General features: G+C 35.2%; 1 protein-coding gene across 3 annotated transcripts in view; it reads left to right on the top strand.

The window, feature by feature from the left end:
* The first annotated feature begins 603 nt into the window (after positions 1–603).
* LOC108134724 (hemicentin-1) overlaps positions 604–12,463 on the top strand; it is a 108,540-nt gene continuing 96,680 nt past the window's right edge. For all 3 annotated transcript variants that reach the window (XM_017255128.2, XM_017255126.2, XM_017255129.2), the window contains exons 1-2: positions 604–795; positions 2,931–3,359. In XM_017255128.2, coding sequence (XP_017110617.1) covers positions 3,332–3,359 — 28 coding nt within the window. In that variant the 5' untranslated portion in view covers positions 604–795; positions 2,931–3,331. The remainder of the gene's footprint in view (positions 796–2,930; positions 3,360–12,463) is intronic.

Here is a 12,463-nt window from a genome sequence, read left to right as displayed (position 1 = left end):
TTTTCAGCTTAGTATAAACATAAATATTTTGTTTTTAATTGTTCACTCTTTATTCTGGCTTTTAATATTATAAATACCTTTACCTTTAATTAGTAACTAAGTTAACGCCTTTGAACATGAATATCAAAAATATTTTAAATAATTAAAGCATATTGTCAAGTATGTATTTACAAATGTAATTAATGATATATCTTTTGGGACTAGCGCTAAGTAAATAAAAAAATTATAAATAATAATGTCTTGCGAAAATAAATTATTTCTCACCTACTTCAAAAAATATAGTCCTAGGACAATTTGTGGTCTGTTTTTCCGAGACCGCTTTTCTAGAGTCCCTAACCTACCACAAAAGTTCTGCAGTGGTTTCGACTTTCTCTCAGACTTTCTCTCGGCAATAAACTTGCTCTCCCTTGGCAACATGTTGCAAAGCCTTTCTCACCGCGCAGTCGCCCCGACATATATTCAACAACCAAAAATTCACGACTTGGCCTATGCGTTCGTTCGCTAAACCCGAAATTCACTGTACTCGTATCGTACACTTCGTCAAATCAAACTTCGTTCTTAAGCTGGAACAAAACTGAAATTGCACTTAGTTGGTAAGAAGCGTTCTGCGGCCACGGGCGGCAAAGCGGAAAACTCGGAAAAATCGGAAAAAGCCGAGCGGAAAACTCATAGAAAGAAATATACAACAACAACAACAGCGAAAAAAAAAATCAAACAAAAAACCGAAGAAACGCGAGTGCGGAAAAGCGTTGCAGTGGAAATTGCGGACAGGCGGAAACCGCGTTTCGCTTACATGTGCGTTTGTAATTATGCAAATTGCCGGGCAACTCTTTCGACAAATGGCACTCAAGTGCAACTGTTGCCCCCTTTTGTGCCGTGACCTTGCACCCAACCCACCATGAATATTCATGCCGCCAAAAAGTCAGAAACTGGGCCAAAACTAGTGCAACTAAAAAGAAAAAGCGAGAAAACCCAAAAGGGACCAAATAAACAGTGACAAACAATTTCTGCTCAATTTAAAGCCGCTGCGAAAGTTTTGCTCCACTTACCTTCGCTCATCTGTCAAATCCGTATAATTTCCTCTTTTTTTTTTGTGCTGCGTCCTTTCCGTTTGTGTGTCAGCAACTTGTTGTCCTTGGTCCTTGGTCTTTGGTCTTTGGTCCTAGAAAACCAACTCAGACCCAGACTCTCAGGCTGTGCAAATAAAATGCAAATAAATTATTTTTATTATTCCACTGTGACAGCTGATTTCGGGGCTTTCTTTAGCATTTCTTGTGCGTTTTTTCTCGGCCATTGTTATGGCGCTTGCCTGGTATTTTGATGTCGTTGAAAGTGGCTTAGCCTAAAGTTCTCCTGGCAATGCATAAGTGAGTTATGTGCTATGTCAAGGACTCACATCGTTAAAGTTGTTAAGTTATGAGTTGAAGAAAGTTTTTCTAATAAAATTTATAGTGGAAAACAAATAAAATCAAAGCAAAAGTAAAAGTTTTGCAGAATGGTGTTGAAGAAATAAGGAGACAAATTGAAATGTATGTTTATTGATATTAGACTCTTTGGCAGAATAAAATATTTAAATTGATTGAGACATTTGTGCATTTAAAAATAGCAAGAAGCAATAAATGGCATTTAATTTGTGCGGTGATAAAAACATTGCTGGCAATTCGTTTTGAAAAAGTCAGCTAAGGCAGTTTTAGTTTAAAGTCTCTGTCAGCTTGATTAAAAGTAAAACCACAATTCACTTCACAAGAACATATAATAAATAAAGAATATTTTAACAGGTTTATGAAAAGACACAAAGTGAAGCTTACTATGTGTTCATGAATTAAATTGTTATAATTAAACTTAAATGTTAAACGAATATTGAGAAGTCAAGGCTAGTTTTATATACTTGAAATTAACTTTGTTGAGCATGCAAATATAATGGATTTTGAGCCAACTATTTTTCTCACAAATTTGTTATAATACTGATAACTTTATCAGTTAATATTTCACTTTAATAAATGTACAAGGATAAGCTTAAAGATTTTTAAACGTTCAAAATAAAATTATACTTCAGAAATAAATGTATTAATTTTTTTTTTATAATTTAAATAAGTGCAAGTCAAGTCAAATCTAAAATTGCAATTTAGCTACCCAAACTAAGGCTCAAAATAAAAGTATGTATAAGTTCAATAGTTCAAAAGTAAACGTTATTTGGAAATAAATGTAGCAAACCTTTTTTTATAATTTAGAAAAGTGAAAGTCAAGTCAAATCTAAAATTCCAATTTAGTTACCCAAACTTGGGCGCAAAATAAAAATAAGCACAAACCATTTATAACTCATAATTACTCAGCATTTAAAGCAAAGTAACGAAGGAGATTTCCATTAACAATTGGGCAGGCTTTGTGTCCCCTCAGCTCCGGTTTAAATAAATGGCCCGGCAATTGCCGAGGCTTGGCCAAGAAGTAGGCCCATCAACCATTCCGACGGAACCATCTCACCTGGGCATAGAATAAAATAGGCATGGGATGGCACTTTCGGGGGAGGATGAAAATGAAACCTAATAAGTTTTGAGCACGCAAACGATGGGGCATTTTCGAGCCGTTTGACTGACATGCTGGCCGCTCATAAGTCGCCGGGCATTGTAAACATGAATAAGACATTAGCAGCACACTTTACATGTGTAGAAAAGCCAACCAACCGACTGACTGACTGACTGGCACAATTCCATTTGCGGGATCCTCATCTCTCTATTCCTGGAAATTATTATTATTTGGGAAATATGTTAATTTAATGCCTGGGCATGGCCTTTGCAAGCCCAAATTGAAATGTCTGAGGCTTTAAATATTCATTACCTACTTCTAGGCGCCTTCCATCTGCATTTTGTATGAGCTTTTGTGAGTGTAGTTGTGTGTGTCGCATTTAATTTAATTGAAACATTTAATTACAGTGTCCAGGCATCTCGAGTGCATTAATATTTCAAAAGGCATTTCAGCATCGCTGCAAAATCAATTCTCGAGTGAGCCTTTAAGCAGGCAATCGACAACAAATTGAAACCGAAATTAATAAAAACACAAAAACGCAAGCCGCAGAAACAAAAACGAAAAACGCAAAAACCAAAACCGAAATGTGTCTCGGGACAATCATCAAAATTGCATTTCCAGTGCGACATTAAAATGCAATTTGTGCCGCTCGCCGTTTCCAGTTACTGTCAAACTGTTGCCTCTTTAGCGGATTAATATTTCTGTAAATACCAATCTGCCATCCAAAGAGTTGAACGAAAAAAAAAAAAAATAAAAAGTAAAATCCAGGCTGTAAAACAGAAAATTCATCAGCACAACACAGGCAAACATGTCGACCATAAAGCTGCTCATTATCGGTAAGTTTTATCTCACAATTAAACAGAAACAAAAGGGAAAACCATTAATGGAGGCACGAACTCGAAATCAAACTGAAACAGCGGCTGCTGTGGTTTTATTGTTTTACTTTTATTTCCATGACAAGAAAAGAAAACATTGGAGCTATGAATTGTAGTTTATTTTATTCAACTTATTTGAAAGATGAGATTTTAATTTGTTTTTCATTTGGCAAAAGAGGTAGTAAAATGCAATTTAAAAATGTTACGTATTTATTAACTTATCTTCTCTTTTATGTTAATTGTAACCACTGAATAAATCTTTAATATAAGGAATCAATGTTTGTATTTATGTAAAATGTAAAAAACATTGCCTAGTTTTTGGGGCTTATTTAAATATATAATTTAATGCGTGACATTATACATACAATTAAAAGTTCAAATTGTTATTATATTTTTAATATTTAAATGCTAAAATAAAAATTTGTAGTCCATTTACCTACCCTAGTTTTTTATGTAATTCAAAATCAATCAATACATTTCTAACAATAAGAAAATAATAAAACATGTATATACAAATGAAACAGAATATTGCTGGAAATATAATACTGTGCTCTTTTACTTATTTCTGGCCAATTTAATACAACAAGTTCTGAAGCTGCTTGAATCAATTTAGCATTGAACTTCTGAAAATCTTCAACAACTGGACATGTCTGAATTGTTTCTCTGGTTACCGAATAGCACAATTAGAGTTTCGAATTTCCGTGTCCTCCTACATTTTTTTGTTATTAAAAAGCGGTTCTTCTCCATACCTTGATGCTGCCCTTTAAAATATATTTTAAGACTTTATAGTTTACCATCACATCTTGCAGTCCTTGGGATCCAAAGCCCCCTTGATTGGAACATGGTGCAGCTTTTTTTCAGACCCAGTCGATTGCATTCTTCTTGCCTCACTGACTTTCACTTGCCCCCTTCTGCATTCTCATTCTCATTTTTTCACCGTTCACCGTGCCACGCCTCCGTTTTTCTTATCTGCCCCTTCTGGCGGTTTTCATTTTTATGTGCGCTCTGGGAAATTTCAGAATGCCGCAAAAGGCGTTTACGTGGAGCGGCGAAGTGGGCTGAGTGACCATAAACAAAAGACACCACCCACTCATCAACAACATCATGGACATCCATGGCCTTCTCCCAACCGAATACAAAAAAAAAAAATGAAAACAAAAATTCGGTTAACAATTCATTTCCGCGCTTTGGGCTTCATAAATTGCTTTTATTAGGCAGGCGCAACGAAAAGTAAGGACTGCGTATATATGGGTAATAATAATATACTTCAAGTTTTTGCATAACAAATAAAACGAATCAAATTAAGAGGTTATGAAGAGGGCGAGGGTGTAACGGATCTCATGCACTGTAAAAAAGTATCAGGGAAGAGAAAAAGTAGTAAAATATAAATATGATGATTGGATAACATGGTATTTTATATTATTTTTATTTTCTGAACTTAAATTTGCGATTATTTTGCAAGGACTATATTTTTAGAAAATTCAAAAATATGTTGCCTACCTTTTGGGGCTCATTTATGTTCATGCAAACTGAAATATTTATATTAAATTGAATGTGCCTGTTAATAAAATTCATTTATGGGCGTAAGTTAGTTTATTTTTCATTATCTTGGGTACTTCAAAATATAAAAAACTATTGCCTAGTTTTTTGGGCTATTTTAGCAAATAAGAAATACAGATATATATCGTTAAATTCATGAACAGCTTTGTTTTTCGGCTTAAAATAAAACAGCGCACTGTAGCATAAATAGCTTTTCACAGTAATAGCAAGCAGTGGGAATAAAAATACATCACTATCTTTTATTCTTCTCAATAAAATATTAAAAAAATAAATAAAACTTAATATTGCATTGCAATTTTTGGTAGAAGTATAAGCCTGGCAAATAATCCTATTTCTACTGTGTATCTCAGCCCTCGCGGCAGTGACAAGTTGTGAAGCGGGGCAGTCAGGGTCAGCTTTTGGTTTGGACCAAAGTTGTTGACAGCGCGTCCTGGGCACGCAGGCAATAAAATTCAATATTTCATTAAAACGCACGTTACGCATACGCAGCGTGGCACGAGTCCAAGCCAAACGAAACGTAACGAAACGAAATGAAACCAAACGAAACGAAAAAAAGCCAACCGCAGACTGCGTGATGTTGTTGCTTTTATCACACGCAGGTCCGACGTTCAAATCGGATTTCGTGTTATTAGCACTGGACTCACCGCTCCCCATTTCCCTCTCACTTTTCCGCGTTTTCCTATACGAATTTCCATGCACCTAGAAAAATAGGCATACGTTGAGGTTTGAGCTTGGCTAACAAACAAATTAATTGAGTCTGGTTTAACAAAATACTTGGTTCGAAAGTAGTTAAATGTTTTAAATACGATATTTTTGTATCAAAAAATGTCCAGCTAATTTTCTTAGCTTTGATTATGGCAATAATTCAATATAAAATATATAATTTTCGTTAGTTTTCTCAAAAAGGTTATGACCTTAGAAAAAACCAATAGATAATCAGTTGAGTGGTTTTTTCTTTCAGTATATCTGTCTTTTTGATTTGTCAGACAGAGCAAATGTCGACTGAGAGTACTCGAATTTCACCCACGAATTGAGTCGTTCCCCGGCTTTAGCGGCCTCTCTTTCGCCTTTCCTGTCGCCATCTCTTTCCATTTCTCCGGTTTTTGGGATTGGGTTTGGCTTTGGCTTCGGGTGGCCTCTGGTTTTTGGTTAGGCGGCTGCGACGCTGACAGATTATTTGCTTTATTATTCATAAGAACTACAGCGAAATGGGGGTCATGAGGCACTACTGTAATTCATTGTGTTTCAGGGGGTAACAAAGGGTAGATTGTTACAATTCCGTCACAATGCGAATTCAGTTGTACCGAAATGGAATTGCAATTGCACAGGAATTGAAACGGATGAGTGCCTCCTTGTTAGACGGATAAAAAGAAGCTTGATTTTCTGTAGACCGTTTGTAAACTTTAATGTTTATATTAACTCACGACAACTTCCGGAGTTGTATTTCTGCGGAATTTAGAAAACAACTGAATCTGAGGAATTTCTTTGTTGATTTGATTTCTTAACTTTAATTTGTGATTTTGTAAGAAAAAATCTTTACTTCGTTTTCTTAATTTAAAAAAATTGTATTTTTATGAAATACAAAATTTATTGTGTAACTTAATATATTAATTAAAATGTAACATTCAAATTATGGACCTAAACAAATTTGTAGATACTTCAAAATTTTTTGTTTAAATGTAATAAGAAGTGTTGCCTAGTTTTTTGGGCAATATGCAAAAATTAACAAAAATTGAACGAAAACTCTATTTATACCAAAATACGTATACTTTAATATAAAGATATAAATATAAGTATATATAGACAGATTATATGTATATTAATAGAAAGGAATTACAGAAAATGCAAAATATGTTGCCTAGTTTTTGGGGCTCAGAAAAATATTAATTTTAATGTCGCTATAGTTAAAATTCATTTATGTCCATAAAATATATATTTTGAACATTAAAAACTTTGTTGCTTATTTTTGTGGGCAATGTAAGGGAACTTAAAATTATTTGAACAAAAATGTTATTTATAACAAAATAAGTATTTATCTGAAAATGTATGTTAATGGTAAGGTAAAAGTTTAAAATCCTAAATATTAAAATTCTTTGATTAAGGGTTTTCCATGAACTTAGACAAAGTAGAAATACAGGTATAAATTTTAAATTTTATTCACTTTAGTGAATATAAGTTTTTAAAGTGAGTATATATATGATAAAGATATATATATTTAAACTATATATATACATATATATATATATATTTTTTTTTTTCTATTTCTGTAGAAAGGGTCGTTGCCATACAAATTTTTGAAGTCCCAAAATCTCGATATTTCCTTAAATCCGAGCAATTAACATAGTCCTCAGGCGCCAGAACAGCAATCCGACAGCCTAATGACCCCTAGAGGGAGCCGCTCACTTCCAGCCATAAAAAAAACATTTAAATGCTTAATCCCCTCTAAACGACTTTTACAGGGTGTTTGGCGCGTCCAGCCCCGTTAGCTAGTGTCTTGATTATAATGTAGCTACTCATTCGGATTTATTAATTGCGTCCTGGCATTGTGCGTAGCAAGTAAATTAATTAGCAAATACTTGCTTTAATAATCATTTTAATGGAATTTGTAATTTAATGCGCCTAACGAGGGAGTTTTATGTGGAGATTACGAAAGCGGAGCTCCCTGTTTCCCCCCGCTCTTATTGATTTTCCCCGCAACGAAATCGCTCCTCCGTCTACGTTTGCAATGTTTTACTGTCTGCCAAGTCACCGCATGACCAGACCACAATTTGTTTAAGCGGCTTTAAATATTTCAACATGCCAACTTGCCAATCGAGCTCGGAAATGGCCAGGGATAAGGGGTCAGGGGTCAGGGGTCACTCAACTCCTCTCAGCGTACTGGACAGTCAATCACTTTATACAACTTTTTATGGCACGACATTAATTGATAGACAGCGGGGTTCGAGGTTGTTGATACTAAATAGTAGAACTTGAAAAAAATTTAAATTTGCAATGCCAAAGCCAAAAAGGATTTATTTAAATTTATATTTGGTTAATTATTGTCTTGTTTGGTGTGCTTAAAAAGTGTTTTTACAGATATTTATGAACAAAATATAACAATGACTTCAAAGATAGGTGTTTTCAATAAACAAGAAGGCTGCAGTGATTTATGTATCTGTCAAATATATTTTTGGATTAAATATTGATGTCCTAGTTTTTATTTACATTTGTGTCTTTAAGCCTATGTAAAAAATATTTCAAAACTAAATGAGATTTAATTTTACACATAACTCCCTGCGTATTTTCCGCCAGTGTTTATAAAACCAAAATACGCATCGTAAAAGCCAATTGAAATTGTTTTTATTTGCGAGTGTCGGGATATAATTATTTGCGTGCCTGACGAGTTTTTCTCCTCCTCGACGGCCATTCGTATTTTACGATTTGATATGCTAAACAGCCGAAAAGTTGGCAATAAATTTTTAAAGCTTTCAATTATAATGACGATAAGCGTCACGTAGCCATGGCACCTCTCCACCTCCGAAGAAGATAACTTTTGCCGAAGTTTGAGATATATATTTTCCAGCACATTGCACATTTGCCGACTGCAAAGCCCAAAGCCCAAAATACACACTCTCACTCACAAACGGACAAACTCAAATTGCATAAATTTTCCCAAAAGCAAGGGGGGCGGGTGAAGTTTGCCCGATAAACGATGCAAATGCTTAAAGTCCTGTCATATCATTCCCACACACATGTGTGCTGTGTGTGTGTTATCTTTTAATTAAACATGAATGTGAGTTTGGTAAGCAAATTTGCTCAAACACACTGCAAGCAAACGAACATACAAACAAACAAACAAACAGGTAAACAAACCGCCTGTGGCAAACATTCAAATCATTAAAAAATAAAGCAAAACAAGCCAAAGGAAACGCGTTTTAAAATCGTTGCAAAAGCAAAGCTTAAACCAAATTGCTCACATTTTGGGCCAAAGGTGAGTGTCAACGACTTGAAGTCTGCTTTTGACAAGTAGGAAAAGTCTGGCTTTAAAGGAACTTTTGAAAATTTCAAGTTTTTGTAAAACTGTTTGTGAAATGTTGGAAGTATTTAAAGAAAAAGTTTTATTTACTGCCTTATCAAAAAGGTGAAAAATAATAAGTTGAAAAACTAACTTTGGAGAGTTCCAAATTTAAGTGCAAAATTTAATTAAATAAAATTATTGAGTAAGTCAAATAAAACTAAATTAAGATTTTTATTCATAAATTTCACTGAAGTAATTATTTCAACTCTTGAAGATTTGAAGGGGTTCATCAAATATAAAGGGTTCCATAGGTTATTTTTACTTAATACTTTCCTTAAATATTTAAGTTTAATATGTAAATTGAATAAAATTAACATTCGATTTTTTGTATTTAAAAATTTTATTAACCGGAAAAAGAACGGTTTGAAAAACTCTCTACTTCTTTAAAATTAAGTTAAATTCCTTGTCACAAAGTCTTACCCCAATCAATTTGGCCACCGCTTTAAACCTTTCCCCCCGTCGACGTAAAGCTTATCCAACCAATTTAGACAAATTCCTGTTTGCTCAGTATGAAAGAACCCAACCGTGGAATCAACCCACACATGGCCGCAAAAAGACCGGAGACACGAGTTCTCTGTGTACCTTCAGCCATAAGTCCATGCCGTACAAACATGTCAACCGAGCACTAAACCACATTAAGAGGAACGGATATATAGCCCACTTTCCGCCCCCAAAAAAGAAATAAGAAGGCAAAGATCTTTATGCCAGAGGAACTCAAATAGCGAACGCAGACAGCATCCGCCATCAGGGTGACAAGACAATGGCATTAGTTGCACCGAGCTCTATCTGCTTCCTATATGGCCACCATAAGTTATGAAAGTTATTCCAAAATTTATAAGATTTTTCCACCTGACACACAGAGCACGTCGCTACGCTGTGGCAATAAAAACGTGGCAAAAGTCCTAAAAACAAACAGCATACGCATATCTAATTGCAGATGAGAGACAAAACCCACTTACTTCTTCGATGAAATGAGAACGACATTTTACACAGATGCTTAAACCAGTTCGGGAATAAAATGAGAAGGAGTCGATGGAAATCAAAAGAAGCAAACACAAGCCGCAGACACAATCACCAGAAAATGTCCTTTGGGTGTAAAATCGATTAAGGCTCTTTTGGGTGGAGAGGGGAATATGTGAGGGGATAGCGGAAGTCAATCAGCGGGCTGGGATATATCATTGCTCCCCAGACATCGGGAATCACACATGCTCAGCATTACAGGTGTGTGAAGGCATGCGAAAGTGCCTGGCTAATAAGCCAACGACAACTCGAAGATTCCCATCTCGGTTTTTGTGTCGCCGAACGACATTAATACTTGTGGAATGGAGAAAGATTTAGTTGAAAGCATACGACGACTTCAATATACCGCCTTTTTAAGGTCCCTTAAATTCGAAGCATACTTCTTTTAGGAATACAACCAGATACAAAACATAAACAAATTTTTAAAAACTGTTATGCTGTAAAATGTAATTTTTTAAAACTCCTAAAATAAATAAAAACACAAAAGTAAAATATTTTTAGGTTTTAAAAACTAATTATTAATTTTCAAATATATCAAAAACTTTTTTTGGTATTAAACATTAATAAAATTGCTTCATGTTATAATCTTATAACTGAACAACATATTATATTTTTTTCAGACCAATAATTGACTATAATTTATGAACTAAATAAAACTATTTAAAGTCAGTGAGTTTGGTTGTTAAGTAAGTAATTCTTCAGAATGTGGTATGCAATAATCATATTATAAATTAAAACTTAAAAATCAAACTATTTTCGGACTGTAAAAAATAAATTATTAAATTCATAATTTTTGTCGATTTCTCCCCGAAACTATACAATTATTAAAAATCAAAAATTCGTCAAATTTATTTATAGGTAATTTCTAATAATTCCACAACAAAATATAATGTCCCCTTAACAAGGGTATCAAATAAAGAACGGATGTGTTTGGCATTAGTAAAAGAATTTCCCTCGTGTTTGCTCCGATGACAGGAAAAAGGGAGTGGCACGTGGGGAAAACAGACACGATGATGAAGGGTGATACGGGATGGGCGGTTTCTGTTCTTCTGTTTGGTGTATATGCTTGGTTTACTGTAATTGCACGACAAAGTAAGCGCGTAACTGCATATTTACATATCACTCGACGGCGGTGGCGATGGCGACGACATAAGCTCGATGAGAAGCGCGGAGAAGGGCGCAGCAGGAAGATAAAGAAGAAAAAGTAGAAGCGCGGAGAAGGGCGATGCGGAAGAATGAATTAAAATAAATTAAAGCATGCTTTCAGGCGTTCTCCTCCCGTACATGTAAATAATGCAACGCAATTTTTCTCACGCGAGAGTTCCGACAATGACTGCTTTTTTCCCCTGATTGATATGTCCGTCGTCGCCGTCGTCGTCGTAGTCCTTTTCGAAGGATCTTATCCGCTCAAGCTCAAGGTGTTGAATCATTTAAGATGTCGCAGCATCATCAGCATCTCTCGCTTTGATTGCTCCACCCACAAACAAGGACGCTGATGCCGATGAAGGATGTGGCCCCGAAGCACTCGAGTTATTACGACTGCTCGTGGCATTCCATTCCGCACCCATGGCGTTCTCCCCTTGAAAGGCAAATCAATTAGATACACGAATCTGGCGAAACCCCGAGATATATACTATACTATACATGCACATGCCTACGGGCGGTTGATTAAAGTGCAAAGTGAACCGAGACCAAAGGGAAGTGTTTGAATGCTGCATGCCAAAATACAAAACATTTTGAAGCTTTAAATATTCACAAGAACAGGCTTTCAGTTAAATAAAATATGAAGGTACAAAAGTAGATGTAATGTATGTGATGCAAATGAAATAATAAACGTTTTGTAACGAGTTTTTAAAACCAGTCTGGTTTAGTTCGATCAAAATTGAAAGTACTTTACATTAACCTAACTCTTCTCTGTTTTAACCTTTTTGACTTTTAAAAAACTACTTTGAAAGAGAGCTTTGTATAAAACCAGGTAGCTAGCTAGTGGCTTTTAATTTTTATTTCCCCTTCAAAGCAGGACAAACAGAAACAAGTGCACGCAAACGAAAGCAAACTATAAATATTCAGTCAGATAACACACATATCGCACAACTTTTGCTCAACAGAGAACATAAATTATGTGGCAAACTATTGCCATAGCGAAAAGGAAAGCCCCAAAGAGAAAGCAAAAAGCGAAGAATTCGGAATTTCAGCGAACCAAAGTTGCAGCACCTTGGTTACCTTTGTCCACTCTTTATCCGTTCTTTGTCCGTTCTCATTTCTGTGTCAGGTATTTCAGAAAAAAAAACCCGCCCACAACTGTCAACTGTACACTTGGCTGTGTCTTCGTTACGCATTCCCCACTGTTGCGCCCCCATTCGCGGCCCACATATACTGCTCTTTAGTTTAGCGGCGGTTGCTTGTTAATCCACATACAAATATTGCG

The sequence above is a fragment of the Drosophila elegans genome, unplaced genomic scaffold (assembly GCF_018152505.1).
Source record: "Drosophila elegans isolate 14027-0461.03 unplaced genomic scaffold, ASM1815250v1 contig_814, whole genome shotgun sequence".
Lineage (NCBI taxonomy): Eukaryota > Metazoa > Arthropoda > Insecta > Diptera > Drosophilidae > Drosophila > Drosophila elegans.
Note: the sequence above shows the minus strand (reverse complement) of the source record. Positions and strands in the feature narration are given on the sequence as shown.